The sequence below is a fragment of the Eumetopias jubatus genome, unplaced genomic scaffold (assembly GCF_037043125.1).
Source record: "Eumetopias jubatus isolate StellerSeaLion01/CBP00866 unplaced genomic scaffold, mEumJub1_p1.0 scaffold_8, whole genome shotgun sequence".
Classification (NCBI taxonomy): domain Eukaryota; kingdom Metazoa; phylum Chordata; class Mammalia; order Carnivora; family Otariidae; genus Eumetopias; species Eumetopias jubatus.
The window spans coordinates 19,677,184-19,694,283 of NW_028274814.1; the positions used below are offsets into that span (position 1 = coordinate 19,677,184).

Here is a 17,100-nt window from a genome sequence, read left to right on the forward strand (position 1 = left end):
GAATCCGTACCAAACTTCCAGGGGCCCCTGCAAATAAGCGTAGAGCTGTCTCGGTCTAGCTGTAAGAGAACTCTATTCCATGCAGTTATATATAGGGTTATTGATTACATAGTAAGTAGGTTAGAGATAACGGAAGCCAGAGTTCTGTTAGAGAAGGGAATCACAAATACAGAGAGGGAAGAAACTGGAATGAACCGTATGATGTTGTATTGGAGCTGGAGATATTGTTGTGAACTCAGGGTTTTCAATAATATAGCGAAATCAGCATAGAGAGAGAGAGAGAGAGAGAGAGAGAGAGTGTGTGTGTGTGTGTGTGTGTGTGTGTGTGTGTGTATTCTCAAGCTCTGTCCACTGAGAGGAGCTGAGAATACTGAGCTCCAAATAGCAATGAGCACATCTGGTGCTCAGATTTTGTCTTATAAATACCAGTTTCCACAAAAAGGAACCAGAGCTCATTAGAGGAATGGTGATTTCGGGGCTATGGCTGAAAAAGGACAAGATGAGCCTGAACATCTTGTCCCAGGAAGTGGCGAAGTGCTCAGGGAGCAGTGGGGACCATCAGAAGGCTCAGGGCCGGCGTGGACGGGCTCCGGCCCGCCAGATCAGGCAGTTGGAACACCAACATAAGTAAGAATGATAGATAATAATCCACTGACTGAAATAGGAAACCACAAGGCCATCCAGATACAAAGAAATAAATTGCAGTTTCTCAACAGCAACAGTCTTGACATTTTGGACTGGATGATCCTGAGGAGCTAAAACTATGCCCTGCCCGACTCTCCTTCCAGAAGCACCTGGACTGCTTCTCGCTCTGGAGCGTCCTGCAGAGGAGCGAGCAGGCTGCCTCGTGCCTTGGAGGATGTGAGGCAGCATCCCAGGCCCCCTCCCCTCAGGGTGCTTCTGTCTCAGACCAGTGCTGTTTCATACAGACACAGTGTGGGAAACTTAGGTTTTTAGTGGCCATGGTTGTTAGAATCAAAAATGTTGCCGGACATTGCCAAAGGTACCATGAGGGTAAAGATTGCTGTGGTTGGGGATCATGAGCCACACGTGGCGCCGGATATTTATAGAGTTCTGAAGTACCCTCCCATCCTCAACCCCCATTCTCTCCAAATGCTTATTAATTACAAAGGGGAAAAGAATACATGTTCAGTGGAGAAGCCTGGCATATGTCAGAGATCAAGGGAAGATGGTCAGCGACAGGACGAACTGAAGTTGTGCCCACCTGAGAGGACACATCGAGGAGAACCCCACGTTTCCTTGACATTCCTGCCAAAGAGGCTTAACCGCAGTCTAACTGCGAACAAACAGATTGACGAATCTGCACGGAGGTCATAATATAGAATAATTTGGCCTGCAGGCAGCCTTCCCAGTTGCCAAGGTCGTGAAACGCAGGGAAAGAGAAGTGCGGACGAGAGGTGATCTGAGAGACCCCTTAGCTGCACGCAGCTGGATTGTGAACCGGATTGTTTTTTTCTACAAGAAGTGATTGGGGCATCGGGTGAAACTGGGTGAGGGCTGAGGAGTAGGTGGTGATGATGCGTGACGGGAAGTTCTTGGCTTGGGTGGCCGTGCTGGGGTTCTGTCGGAGGATGCCGTCCGAGGAATACTCTGACTTTATGGGGCATCAGGCCAGCGTGTGCTCTCTAAAGGTTGGGACAGGAAAACAGGTGCCTGTACCGTACCGCATTTTGAATTTTCTATAACTTTGTGATGGCTGGAAAAAAAAGAAACCTACTCAAAAGTTGTGGTCAAGGGTGATACTCTCGTTTTCTTCCCAACACGCTGGGATCCAACCCAAAGACCCTTCTTGAGAAAAATTTTTGTCTTCTTACTTCTTAGGGAAAAAACTCTGCTGCATTAATATAATAATGTTCTTAGAGAAAGAATATTGGAAAAATGTCTAAATCTGTTTAATATGTAAAATATGTATTTAAAACTTACTGTTTAAAACATATGCTGATCATCCTGTGAAGTTTTAGAGCCCAAAGTGGAAGGCAGGTCGCTTTTTTCTTGGACTTTTTTTTTTTCTTTCTTGTGGATGTGTCCTGTCTTTCTTTATAGTTGGGACAAACCATCTTTTAAGCAAGTCTCATCTTGTTCCGTTTAAACCTCCACGAGATTGTTGGGAACTGGTGAGCAATCTGCCGGTGCTTTGAAACATCAACCAAAATAATTCGAGGGGAAAGTTTTTTCCTATTCATCACTCGGTAGCGTGTAGAAGAGTTTCTGGGTTGCCAGTGGGCACAGGTGAAGGGATGTGCTCCCTGTTTACTGGGACATGATCTTTCCTTCTTCATATGATGTTCCCTTTGGGACAGGTGAGGCGCTGTGCCTCTCCACGCTCGTTACTGAGACGGATCGCTCAGGCTAGGCCAGTGGTGCGGGTCTCAGCACAAAGCTAACCGGCCTTTGTAATGTTTGATTCTCTGACATTAATCCCATTAGCTCTAACCCACTGTGCTAATTGCATAACTTTTCTTAATTTGGCCTAACATTTAACAGACAGTGTTACATGAAACCTTGCTTCTTTTTTTGTGGGCAATAACACTTCAACCTGTGAAGATAATTTAATGCTTTACCTTGTAGGAGTGTGAGGATAATTTGGGTACATTTACTGACTGTGTGATTTTTTTTTTTTTTCTTTTGCAGTCTCTTTAGCCCACATCACGCAGCTGGTCCTCAGCCACAACAAGCTAACAAGTGAGTTAACTTTACCGTTGGTTACACAGTTTCTGACTTGTAGGTAATATTGTGATACTGCTGATTCTTTTGTTTCCTTTAAAGATGCTAATGACAGGTGTTATTTGGGGAAACCTAAAATCTTTTTTGATGTCTGTGCGATACACGAGAGCATCTTCTCCCTGTATTTTGTACTTTGCTCTGTTTTTTTTTTTTGTTTTTTTTTTTTTTTTTTTTTTTTTTTTTACTTCGCTCTGTTTTGAGGATTCTTTCCTCACGTGTAAACTGAAGGAAGAACATGACGTTGCTTCTCAGGAAATGGTTCCTTTCAGGGCTGGTAAGTGTTCCAGTGACCTCAACTGCCAGGCGATTCACAAGTGTTTCATGGAAAAATAAAAACTTGTTAAAAAATATTAGAGTTGGTGCGCCCAGGTGGCTCAGTCATTAAGCTTCTGCCTTCGGCTCAGGTCATGATCCTAGGGTCCTGGGATCGAGCCCTGCATCGGGCTCCCTGCTCGGCGGGAAGCCTGCTTCTCCCTCTCCCACTCCCCCTGCTTGTGTTCCCTCTCTCGCTGTGTCTCTGTCAAATAAATAAATAAAATCTTAAAAAATATTGGAGTAAGAGTTCCTGGCTTTCTCTGTACTTCCCCCCAAAGGAGAATATTTAACTGTTGCTCTCTTTCTTGGATGGTGGGGAAACCCCCCACAAAATTATGGAAGTTATGTAAGTTGGCATCTGCATTTTTCACATTTTTGAGTCTGGTTCCCAAGAAGAATTCCCTGGAGCCTGGGTGGTGTCATGGCATGGGTAACATACAGGAGAACTGATAGTTGTTTTTATGAAAATATCTCGTGTGAGTGATAATACGCCATTTTATCCCTAGAGCTATGACTTTAAAGATTTTAATGACAGGGACCGACTCTCCTTTCTCATTCCTAATTGACTGTCACTTCTTTTGTGCTTGCCATATTTCCTGCAGACTTGAATGATTTTCTAATCATGTGGCAAGAATTTGTTAGGGCGCTTTCTGAGTCCCGTGAAATTGAGCTGAATGTCATGTTGAGGGATTTGTCGCATGAATTTATGTGTGTATGTGCATTATATACAGCTCGAGGCTGTGTCACAGAGCTGTTGATTATTGAGAACTAAGAGGGCAGTTAGGGCCCTTCGTGTGTGGGGAAACAGGCAGATTTAGTTCATTTTTAACTAAAAGCACATATTTGTAAGGCCAAGGCAGAGTGGCACGATCGTCATGTATGAGTAATGGTGGTCACAGAAGCGGAAAGTGAGGTCACATGTGATTGTTTTCGTAACCGGTGACATGCTGCCAGTTTCATGGTTTTCATAACAAAAGATCTTTTTGTCCACTGAGACCATAATCCCAGTTTAGAGGGGATTTGCAGTTTGTCTTGAAAGGTGGACAGCATGATCCCTGAATTCCCCAAGATTTTGTGAGCACAAGTCCCTGAAGCTGTTGCACAGTTCATAAAACTATTTAATTACCAAGCTTCCCGTGGTTAGATTTGCATCATCAGCAGAGTGAAAAAAGTGTACATTTAAACAAGAAGCAAAACAAGCTCCATTCATATTACATCACTAATTGATCTGTTCTTTAAAACAAAAAACTAAACCAAAACAAAAAAGCCTTTCAGATTTTTCAGTCTTTTATTTCTTTTCACATGTCCACAAAGATAGAAATTTCAGGGATCAGTGCATCAGTTTCTTTCTCCAGGCATATAATACGAGATTAACTTAGGCATAAAAATGAAGTTAAATTGTGTCTGCTATTAAAGAGGTTGGCTGTGAATGGATTCAAACTTCAAATTTCTTCCTTCCCTGTTTTTTTCTTCTTTCTTTTTTTTTTTTCCTTTTTCTATTTGAGACATTCTTGACCTAATCCAGTAAATTCTAATTAATCGTCTTGGTAAATTCTGTTTCAAGCCATTGTGAGTTGTGTCAGTGACACTCGGTCTGTTCCACTAAGGTCAAATTAGCATCTTTTACTATTTTTCTGGCATTTAAATGAATGACTTCGCTATGGTTTTTCAAGTATTTATAGTAAATATGTCCATTTGATGGAAATATAAATATGCATTGAATGCAAGTGGCTGAGCACACCCTCCTGTCACTTTGTATGGTAATCAGGGTCTTTCACTTTCTGTGGTTTTTAATAGGGCCTGGCTGACAATGCTGCATTAAAACCCGTGGCACTCAGAAGTGAAACCCCTCAGCCCTGCTTTTGTCTTACAGAAAGTGCTTGTGTTTTTCTCTTAGTCTGACAATTACACTGCCGTTTGACATTCCCACTTGTGTGCTCGTGGAATGAATGGCTAGCCGGCTCAGACTGGGACTTGATTTGGGGTCACCATGGGACTCCACACACTGGAGTCAGTATCAGCAGGGCCATCGGGACCGTGGGGCAGCGAGTGGGCTTCCTTTCCCTGCTGGTGGTTTTGACGTGGACAGGTGCTCTCGGCGTAGTACAAGGGAGACCACAGGAAGCCGGAAGTGGGCAGATGATCCTTCAGTTCCCCAAGATTCTGCCAACAGAAATCCTTAAAGCTTTCTGTATTTGAGTTCATAAAAAATACTCCCAAATTGTCAAGCCAGTCGCTATTAGGGGTTCATCATTCTGCAGCAGCACTATTTACATTTAAACCAGGGGGGATTGGGGCAGTGTGCATGGGTTTTGATAGAGTTGGGGCAGGGGGAGGCAGGGGTGAGGGGAGGGGGGCATTGCTGGGCCTGGAACAACTTCCCTAGGGGCACGTGTCTCCCTGATGTATTTAGGCGGAAGGCAGAGCAGTGAGCGAATCTTTTCCTTCTTCCCTTCTGCTCTGACGAGGCAGGTGCTGGCGGTCAACCCAGCAGAGGGGCTTTCTGGCCCAGGAGGGAATGGTTTCAGAGTAAAGATGAGGTTCTTCCACTAGGCTGTCCTATCTGAAACGGCATTCGCCCTGCGATAACCGCATGCATCTGGTGGAAGGTGCGCTTTGCCTGGCTTTCAGAACCTGCCCCATCTGCACCTCCCCCACCCCCCCAGCCAGCTTTTCCTCCCTGCGTGCTGCTTCCGACAGATAGGTCAGGCTCTCCTCCTGCCCAGCCCCGCCTCTGCACCCGTGCTCCCTTGCCTCCTCCCTTCCACCCATGCGGCCTCACCCCTCGGCCTCTGCTCCAGGCTCCCCTGGCCGCTGTGGCCAGGGGGAAATCTTTCTTCCCCAAACTCCTATTGTTCATAGACCCTTAACGCCAGTGCAGAAGCATGTGCTTGTCCTCCTACTGCTTTATGTTTACTCACTCTCTCCAGGTAGATCTTAAGCTTTCTTGAAAGTGGGGACCATTTATTTCTTACTTTTCTTTAACACCTATTCCCGAGCACATAGTGGCTTCCCAGGAATTGTCTACAGAAAGCAATAGATGGCAGGGAGGTCCTGAGAGGACACAGCTGGCCTGAGGTGAAGCCATCTGTGTGGAAACTGGAGTTTCGGGATTAACTGGTAGAGGGACCTGAGTAGATGTGGCCACCACACACTTCTCTTTCCTACTCATGGACTCACGTCACACATGCTGGAGACTGTGAGTGCTCTAAAGAAGCATTTCCCGGTGTCCTGGGCATTGATGTCCACATCGTGTTTTTCGTCATGGGGTCCCTTTCATAGTGAGGAGTGATGTGCTGGGATGGCACCCCTCGGTGCAGCTCAGCATCCACAGGTGGGGAGAGCTGGTGTCAGGGTGACCCGTGGATGCTCCTTCTGCCCGGCAACCCTGATGGGCTCATCTGAGTGTCACGTCTCCGTAAAGCCTCCTTTCGTTCTTAGAGCTGTGACAGCTTCCGTGCCTGTTACTCTTCCACTGCAAGTTAGTTTTGTATATTTAAGATCCCCAGTTATTTACTGATTTCTTCATGCAATTAATTGCATTATAATTTCCTCGAGGTCAGGAGCCCTGGCTGAAGCTCTTTAGTATCCTGCACCTCCAAAAGTACCAAGAGCATGTTGAACATCACCTCGGCCCTCAGTTAATACAGGTTGATTAATGCACTGGCAGGTGATGAGTTGGGCTAAGTCAGAGCAGACGGAGATGACCTACCCAGGGGCTTGCTTGCTCTCAGTGTTTTGAAAGAAGGGAACATAGCAGTGATTTCAAAGACTGTTTTCCTGTGTGTCTGCCCCCCTGCTCCAATGCTTGCCTTTGTGATTACTCTGCCTTTTGAGCCAGTGTTTGCTGAGTCTTTTCAGTTGGCCCCGTAAGCTCATACCTGGTTTTTATGGTGGTTTGGGAGGGTTAGCTTTGTAAATGTTTTCCTGCTTGTTTTCAGTCTTAGAGAATTTCATTTTGAGACCGTCATTTTAAGACTTGTCCACTAGAGGTCACTGTTGAGATACGTATTATTCCCCCCCCCCCAACCGTGGGTCTTTTGGCTAAAAGATTAAAAAACCAAATTTGTGTCATCAGATTAAATTTTTTGCAAGCTATTCTGCTCTGTCCAAGAGGGTATGTTGCTGTTGCTATTTACGTGGTGCAGTTTGCCATAATTAAGTTATATCCTCTATAAGGATATATATTTTCTCTTTTGCTCCTATAATTATCATTCTGTCTCACATACCATTTTTTAGTTTATTATGGCTACTTTCTCAAGTTAGAAAGTTTACTTCTTCACACTGGAAGAATTTTATTGCCCTCTGTAGTAGTTTGTATTGGGGATATGTAAGATTTTATTCCTGTGGAAGAAAGTTGAAAATATGTATGCATGTAACCAGATTTTTTTTTTAAGATTTTATTTATTTATTTGAGAGAGAGAGTGAGAGAGAGAGGGGGGAGGGCCAGAGGGAGAAGCAGACTCCCCACTGAGCAGGGAGCCCGACGCGGGACTCCATTCAGGGACTCCAGGATCATGACCTGAGCTGAAGGCAGTCGTTTAACCAACTGAGCCACCCAGGCGCCCCTGTAACCAGATTTTAATTAAAAAATAACCATGTAAATCTCAGGGAAATGTGCATTTTGTGCAGACTTATATAGATTCTTCTACTAAATACCACTGTGAAGGGAAGGATGCTCAACCTTATGAAATGAATTACACTCTGAGTCGGTGCCAAAACAGTTTCTGGGCATAATTTTTTAATGTGAAGCTTTTCTTAATTTTAGAAAACAATTTTATTTTTACAGCCAAACCCACATACAGATATTGCTAGCACCTTGAATATGACAGTCGTGTTTTTCATTTTGTGACCCATGCATTTTGAAGATTAAGCATTCATCATTTTGTGTAAAAAATATGAAGGATATTGTTTCGCTTTTTGTGAATATTGCACAGCCAGCTCTGTGTAAACCTTTCATAAGTGTGGGTCTCTGGATGTAATTGTTCAGTTTTATACTTTGAACTTTGAACTGTCATATAAAACCTTTTTTTGAGGTTTTAGGAGTTTTGCCTGCAGTTTGAGGCCTTAATGTGACCGTATCTTGGCATTTAGTGCATCGGAAATGGCTAGTCAGGCAGTAAACCTAAGTTTTATGGCGAAACGTGTTTTTTTTTTTTTAACAGACTATTTACCATTAGTTATAGCTTATGTATGAATTTGAAATTACAGTAAACAAGAAATGCTAGGATTTTCTTTATTAGTGATTTCAATAATTTATCAAAGGTAATGTTCTAAATATATAGAAGTCAATATAATGTTTTAAAATTTTATGTAGATGTATATATATTGATAGGATATTTACCATAAATGTTACTATAAATGAATTAAGGAGCATGTTGCACATGAAAACATGACGTTCTCAAAATATGCAGATCCAATTATAATGAAGAAAATTAAGCAGTTTTTTAAAAAGCATAATAAATTAAACCGCTTTCTACAGAGCTCATAGATTGTTGAGATGAATGAGAAAAATCAACTGTTCCAACTCATAAGAATGACCTTCACCGGGGTTCAACACCTTTCTGTTCTAAAGTGTCTACTTCTTCTTTCATAGATTATTTGTCATGCCTTATGCAAAAGTTCCTGTGCATGGCTTGTATGAAATTAAACTGAGGGGAAATATGCAAAATAAATGGTCTCTGTGTCATGAATTTATCTTGTGACAATGTCAAAACAACTTGCTGTTTGCATTTTAAAAGAGTGTAAATGTATTTATAATACAGAGGCTTTGATCAATAGCTTATTTTTTTAATTAGTGCACATTTATCAGTTTGTTACTATGCCACCATTTGAAAGATTGGATGTGAAAAACTATATACATAGTATGTTTGAGTGTGGCAGCTATTAACTAGTATCTATCCGATGATACCAGTGGTTAGGTTACCATAAAACAGTTTACCCACAGTTGGGAGTTTGTTGGTATTTTGGTTTTAGTAAGTAAACCTGCTAGATCATCATGTGGAACAATCTGTTGGCCCCACAGTCCAGAACCAGCAGTAGTCCAAGGCCAGTGGGTGAAGTTGGAGAAGCTGTCTCTTGATGGTATTGTGTCCTTAGCTCAGAGACTCTGGCCCACTGATCCAGCACTACCAACCAAAATGTACTTGTTCTAGAACCTCTCTTCTTGGAGTCTTGCTTTGTGCTAAGAGGAAGCTAGCTAAACTGTAGTGTATTAATTCTTCCACAGTATTTTTTATTTATTTCTTCTTATTATTATTACTATTTTTATTGGGGGGGGCAGAGGGAGAGGGAGAGAGAATCTTAAGCAGACTTCACGCCCAGTGTGGAGCCTGATGCAGGGCTCCATCCCATGACCCTGAGATCATGACCTGAGCTGAAATGAAGAGTCGGAGGCTTAACTGACTATGCCATCCAGGCGCCCCCATGTTATATTTTTAAATGGAATTACTTTAGTTATGAGAATTTCAGAATGCTGGCAGGCTGTGGAGAAAATAACGTGGGGGCAGTTTTAACCTGTCCCTTTCCAAATCATAACCAGCCCCTCTCGGGAAGCTGATCTTGAAGTGTTTGTTTTACTATTTACAATATAATTCTCAAACAGAATTGACTTAATAGCAAAAATGTGTATATAATTCGTCTGTTGACTGTTACGCCTAAGTAACACGTGTGGTGTGCATGTGTGTGTGTGTGTAGGTACGTGGGTGTTGTGGAGGGCAGGAGAGGATATTCTTAAGAGGTGCAGTTCCTTGATACATTCTTTTAGAAGTTCTTAACATTTCATAACCCATCGACCTTTTTTAATGGGGTGAAACTGTGTCAGTGATCCCTAGAAGAAGGCACATAGGTTTTGTGGATCCCATAAAAACCATCCATGAATTCTTCAGGGGTGCATATAACTCAGATTTAGAAACCCTGGAGTTGGGGAAAGATAGCAGTGTATTTGCGGTCTGGATAAACTGGTGCTTTCTTAAGAGATGTTCGCGGGAAATTTGTACAAAACTCTAAAAGGATGACTCGATGCAATGTAAAATTCACCCTTAATAGCTTTTTAAAAATGTTCGAAAGCTCCACCTACTTTGGCTGCTGAAATTTACATTTCGTTAAACAAGAATGTGTAACCGTGAGCAGAATGCGTATGTATTGTTTGCCTTCAGTATAAAACTGCCCATTGTTTTACCAGCAAAAATGGATTTATTTGGGAATAGCAGAGAATTGCAGCTCGGGACGAGCAAGCTGGGGCAAAACTACAGGCACGTCCGGAGGACAAAGGAGCGGGGGAGCGCCTCTGTGGAGGAGCGGGGGAAGTTGGGGAGGCTGTTATAAACAAAAAGCCCATTGGAGTAAACTGGGAGCTGGAAGTACGGTGGCTTTTCATTGGCTAAGTTGCGACTGTCTCTGATTGGCTGGGCTTTTGCCAGGGTGAGGAGGTAAGCCTTTCTTCCTCCTGCAGGGATAGTAAAGTACCTGTGGGCGGGGTCCATCTTTTGCTCTTGGATCCCCAGTTGACTACCAGTGGTCGAGCATGAGGGCTCCCCCTGCTGGCCTCCCAAATCCGTTTGAGTGAGGTTTCCCTTTTTTAATTTTCACCGTATATACATATTTCATTTTCCATAAAACCTAGGAGACTGTCTTGTTCCCATTTCAGTTTTTCTTCTGTTTGCCAGTCGGCCTAATAGGACAAAACACTCTGCGATTGACCTACCACTAGTTAACAAACTCACCTACCTCCTTTTCAGATGTTTTCAGTCTGAACCCTCTTGTCTCATTTTTTTTGCTGTTCCTTTAGCTTTTTTTTCTCCTGTCCATATTTACTCTTCTCTGATCACCTGATTCTTATCTGCAGTCCCTGCCCCTCTCCAAATCTTGCTCATCCTTCACAAAGTTGGGATGAGTTCTCTTTTCCCACAAAGCCTGCCTGTCCACCACCTGCACTATGTGGAGAATAAAAGTAAGGCCGTCCAGAGTTTATGAGACTGAAGGGCCAACCTTATGGTATATGATGACTTGAGCATGAAAGGAAGGGCATTTATTGACTCCCTTCTCTATATCTGGTAGAAGCAACAGTCCTGAAGTGGTCAAGTAACTGGAGCTGGAAGGTGGGGGGCTTTTCTTGGCATCCAAGCTTCTGTGCTCACCATCGCCCAGCTGCCTTGCCAAGGATGTATGTGTGCACTTTACATATCCCGCCCGCATAAACCTAGGAGCTCGGTGGAGGAGGCATGCCCGTGGCTCTTGACATGTTCAGATAGAAAAGCAAGGAGAATTCCAAAGGTTAAAAGGCAAAATTGTTAACATAGAGGGGGCATTCACAAAGCCCCGTGTGGATCCTGGGGATTTTTCTGGCCCTGGGCATTTACCCTTGCTCCTTTTCTTCCTCAGGTAATTACCTCCATCCTCAGCATTAAAATGCAAGATGAGGAAAGAAGAGAAGTAACCCAGTGTGGCCTCTTGCTGAGGTCATTCTTAATTGTAGAAGAAGATGTGAACTATTAGCAAAGCATGGTGTGTGTGTGTGTGTGTGTGTGTATGTGAATTTGACTTGTCTGCTGTCTCCTTCATGTTCATAATCAAGGATTGAGTGTATGTGTGTATAATACATTCTGATGATATTTAAGAGCCTGGATAGCTCTAGGATGTGAGCTTGCTTTCTGCAATGATTGAAGTGGGTTTTGGTTTTGGTTTTGATGTTCTCCTCTTCCTTCTTACTATGTCTCGAAACTTCTTAGGCATTTTTTCCAGAGAAGCCTCTGCCCTTTTTCTTGCCCTTCACTAGATGTCACTTCCTCCCTGAGCACCGAATGCCACTGCTTTTCGTCTTAATGCTGCTTCTCTGACCCAGCTCCCTGGTTAAGGCTGGTTATTGACATACTGCCGGGCTGCCCATGTAACACCTCAGCAATGGAGTATGGTTTCAAAGGTATGTTCCTGAAAGAATTCAGGGTTCAAGATTGTGTGGACCATTCCTCGGTTCTCTCTGGGCTATTAATAAAAGATTCAGAAATCAAGTAAATTCTGCATCCTCAGAGGGGCAGAAATCCATACTTGTCAGCTTTTTAGGAGATTTGTTTGGCCTGTTTGGCCTTGCGTACACGTTTTTTATAGCCCGGGGACATATATTTTTGCATGTTTGACTTTGTACTGTAAAATCTGCCTTAATGCTTGCTTGTAACTTTTTTTCCTGATTTTTGTCGAATTGATTATTCTCATTGTTGCTGAAAGAGTAGAGCCTTTTTTTTTTTTTTTTTGCTTTGCTTCTTTTCAATGAGTTAAGTCAGGATATTTTTGGTTAGTAAAATTACTTAAGCTGCAGAATCTTAAGGAGGCCCATAATGAGATACAACAAGTATGTACCTCTAGGTGTGGGTGCTCAGTAAATACTGTTGTTTAACTGAATGTAGCATTACTATTGTCATTTATAAAGCTAATAATGATTTTCGGGGATGTTGGCCTTTATTGGGTAGATGTTTAGATATTTTGGTATTTAATTTTTACCTTGAGGAACATATAGATCCTTTTAAATGAGAATCTGCTTTACTGTTTCATAAACTTTATGTTTTTAAATAACCCGTAACTACTGTAATTCACTGTTTTAATAGCTGCTTTGGGGGAAAATCCCATAAAATCTGTAAAGCCTAGTTATCATTAGTATACTTTTGAACTTCACATTCTTGTGCTAAGATATAATTAGTTCATTACCCACTTTGCGTTTTGGGCCAGAAAACAAAAGTCATTAATCACTATAAATACAAATGACCTTTTTTGCATATAAAATTCTGAGTGTAATTATTTGTATGCATGACTAAAGAGATTGTTCTTTATAGGTAATCATTGAACTGGCATTCAAGGCTATGATTCCTAATTTGCTGAAAGAATTGGCATCTATATAATGAGTCTAGACATCACCTCTGTGGGAGGAATAGACTAATGTCTCCAGCTAGTATAATTGGGTATTAAAGGGGCTGTCCTTTTACTCTGACCAGGAATGCCACAAATTCATATTTCCCATAGTTTCTGTTGTTTTGGCTTCTTCCCACCTTGCCTCACTCAGGGCATAGGGGGACAGTTGTTAACCAGTATTGTATTCATCTAATATTGAGGCAAAGAAATGTTTGCTATCACCACTATTTGGCTGTGTTCTCATGGTTTTCATCCTTTTTCTAATAACTTTGCTGTAGCACTGTGTCTAAGGGATCTAATGACTGGCCTCGTTGAGTGATCTTCTACCTTCCCTTATCCTTTTCTGTTCAAGAAATCTTAGAAAGCAGCAGAAGCATACAGAAATCTGACCGAACATTTTCCTTTGTTATGGCAATCAAGTCTCTTGTTTTCAATCTAAATATGCCAGGTTTGGGGAGGCAGTGCTATCTGATTTTTTTTTTTTGCTTTACCTTATCCCATAGGGTGGTGTCTTCACGTGTTGTGAGGCCCTTGGGTCAGTAGCACTGCAAAGGGGCACGAGATTGTAGCATGTTACCCATTGCTGGGCAGGGAACGTGCCCACTGCTGGGCCATGTGCTAGTCTTTGCCCTAATGGGCAGTGGTTCCTATTAGACACCCGCTCTGAGTCTCCCTCTTTGTACACTTGAGGCAGTTTGCCGTCCCTCCCTGGTTTCCCATGATGAAGGGCAATGGCTGAACCATGAATTCAGTTTTTCAAAGAGGCATGCAGGCAGCATCCCCTTGGCCTTCATGCCATAGCCTAGGGCCTCCCCTTTGCAGGAATCTCCAGATTAAAAAAAAAACAAAAAACAGTCTGGGAGCTTCTGCAAAAACAGTTAGGCACAGTGTAGTTCTGACTACTCAGAAGTTTGGTGGAGATGGTGGGTAGGGTTCACGACTCCGGATTTCATGCCCATGCTTATGAGGAAAACGTACATGTGTTCTGAGCAGCTTCTGGCTTCCTGGCAGCCGTGGGTGGTAACGTGGTGCGTGGTCTCTTACTGCCCTTTTGTAGCTGAAGAGGACCCGCTGTCAGTGCTAACCATATGGCTCCAAAGACCAATGTGTGACCCACCGGCCTTTCTGTAGGCTGCACACTGCCAAGCGCCAGTCCTTATGTTTTGCACAGTGCCCGCTGCTCCCAGAGCCTGTCACTCTTCGTGATTTTGTTTCTTTGCCTCAGGCGTCATATGATGGTTTTGCTCGAGAAGCCCCTAGATCGACTGCACCCCAGCTGGTCTTTCTGTGCTGTCGCGGCTACCCAGCATTCTCCATTTACTTCTTGGTGTTTCGATGGCCAGGAGCTTAGCAAGGGGCACCTCTTCAATGGGACCACACTTGGTCATGATTAAGTTGCTGCTAAGTGACTCAGTTCGATGAACTGGGGAATTAGGACTTTTTCTCCTTGAACCTCATTCATACTACTCTGCACTGATTTCACCGTAAAGATCTGTGTGGGTGTAACAGAACCAAACAAGAGTTTGTCCATCCAGTGTACTGCCAACCAGTAAAAGCTGACAGTGAGCTTTTGCTGTGCAGGAGGATAAGCTATTTGTTCGTCTGGTGCCATCCAAGAGAATGGGGGGCTAATGCCCCAAAGTCCCGAACTCCCCGGTAGCTTACAAGTGGGGATTTTTAAGGGCAAGATTTGAGGCAGGGGTCTTCTGAGAAGGTGGATGCTGTAGATTGGAGGCCCGTGAGGTCATGTTAACAGATATGCTTAGTCACTCCTGATGCTGCTTCATCTGGTCCCGTGGAGGGCTGTTCCATCTCGAAATTGGAGTCTGAAAAATCTCTTTCTTCACGTTAGAGATTTCATTAGCATTTGGTGCTTATGTGTTGAGGGTGCTTATGTGCTGGTTAGCTGCCTGTATGAGCTCAAACTAACAATGTCGGCTTGAATGATAAGAATTCCTACCTCTTGGGCCTGGGTCTGTGTGTCTCTGGCCGGCCCAGCCATGCCCGGGGATGGTGTGCCCTGTAGTGTTTGTTTGTTCATCTGTGCTGATGAGCCAGCTGCGTGAGGAAGCAGACGCTGACTGCAAATGTTTGGATTGCAGCCCGCAGGTTGGGTGGATCAGCCATTTAGAGTTCCTTTTTTTTTTTTTTTTTTTTGCCACTTTTCATCAACCCCAAGTCTCAACTTACTGAGGTGACAGAGAAGTCTTAATTTGGATAATCTTTCTCAGCATTATTGTGTGGGGGTAAGGGACATATATACTGGATTAATGATTTTGATGTCACCAATAAATTAAGTTTTCTGCATCAAAGTGGTCTGTGGACCAGCAGCATCAGCATCCCCTGGGAACTTGGAAATGCGGAAGCTCGGGCCCCATCCCAAACCTACCGAATCGGAAACTCTGAGGTATGTTCCACTCCCCTCCCAACCTGTGTTTTAACAAGCCCTCCAGTAATTCTGATGTACTCGAAAGTTTGTGACCCCCTGCCCTAGAGCAGCACTATCTAGAACTTTCTTCAGTGAAGGGAATGTTCTCTGTCTATGCTGTCCAATATGGTAGCTACTAACCGCTTGAAATGTGGCTTGTGTGACCGAGAAACTGAATTATTAATTTTACTTAATTTCAACTAATCTAGATTTAAGTTTACTTCCTTTTTCTTTTTTTTCTGTCTTAACTGTTTCATCTAGTTCCCTCAGCCCCCATCCTCTGCCTCTGGTAATCATAAATCATAAATCTGATCTCTTTTCCCATGAGTTTTTGTGTGTATGTGTGTGTCTGTATGTTTTAAGCTTCCACGTATAAATAAAATTATACAGTTTTGTCTTTTCCTGTCTGACTTATTTCACTTAGCATGACTCTAAGATCCATCCATGTTGTTGCAAATAGGGTTTCCTTTTTATGGCCGAGTAGTATTCCACTGTAGCTACATAAACCACATTTTCCTTGCCCATCCATCTGTTGGTAGACACTTAAAACTGCTTCTGTGTCTCGTCTGTTGTGAGTAATGCTGCAGTGAACATGGGTGCAGATATTTCTTGGAGACAGTGATTTCGTTTCATTTCCTCTGGATGTATACCCCGAAGTGGAATTGCTAGGTTATGTGGTAGTTCTAGTTTTAATTTTTTTGAGGAACCTCCATGCAATTTTCCCTGGTGACTGCACGTTGGACAGCCCAGCTCCAGAGCATACCCTGCTGCTTATTATTGTGTGTGTAAACTAACAGTTTTTTTAAAAATAAGTTACTGGTTGTGGAATTGTGAGTTTTATATCTCAGAACAAAATGCTCCTAAAGTGAAGGTCCAGTTGCTATAACAATCGTTTATTGAGATTTTTCTGTTGGGGGAGGCCGGTGACTGTTGCTGGTTACTGGGTCAGCCGTTTCTTACAGTCGGAACGCTCTGGTCTACCGAGTGTGTTCAGCGAGTGTGTGCTGAGGCTTCCTGCCGGAGGGCGCTGCTGTCCAAGGGTTGTTAATGTAGGCAATTAGCCAAGTCCGCTTCTGGCCCAGACTCGTGAGCCCGCCCAGGGACTTGGGCTGCTTGTTGTGAGGCTGTCCCCAAACTGCAAGGGCTGACTGCTAAGTCTGGCTGTGACATGCTTCTCCCACGAAACTGGAATAACGTTCAGGCTCTCAATTTAGGAGGCCTTGAATGGAAAGAGTGTCCTGCGGGGCGTGTCAGTCTGAATTGTTGTAACTGCCAGAAGATAATGTGAGACCAGTCTCTGGCCATAGCTCCTGGGGGGGCAGGACCCCATCTCTGTCACCTCTGCTCTGGACCGAGAGGGTTCCCAGCGGTCATCTGATCCTGTGACAAAAGCAGAATGAGGCATTTGGGAGCCAGGGGACACCTGAGAGTGATCGGGGACCTTTCTCACCTGTAGCAACCGGAGTTTCAAAATTAAAGCCGTCGTTTTTGACAGAAAATGATACTAAATTCTCTGTCATAAGCAAAGTTCTACATGACTGAGCTTCCTAATTGAGGGCTCCATTTGTTGCATTTTTAAATCCATATCATTGATTTTCGTCATCCAGCTCTTTTGAGAATCGTAGAATGGTAAAGCCAGGTGGGAGCAGACTTTGAAAGGGTCCTGGTGCAGCCCAGACTCTTGTGTTCACACATTGTGCTGTCCCCCTGTC

At 43.5% G+C, this 17,100-nt stretch overlaps 1 protein-coding gene across 3 annotated transcripts in view; it reads left to right on the plus strand.

The window, feature by feature from the left end:
* RSU1 (Ras suppressor protein 1) overlaps window positions 1-17,100 on the plus strand; it is a 253,585-nt gene that overhangs the window by 33,505 nt on the left and 202,980 nt on the right. For 2 of the 3 annotated variants that reach the window (XM_028114094.1, XM_028114093.2), the window contains exon 3: window positions 2,653-2,703. The exons of the other annotated variant lie outside the window; for it this stretch is intronic. In XM_028114094.1, the coding sequence (XP_027969895.1) occupies window positions 2,653-2,703 (51 nt within the window). The remainder of the gene's footprint in view (window positions 1-2,652; window positions 2,704-17,100) is intronic. 3 annotated transcript variants of the gene reach the window in all.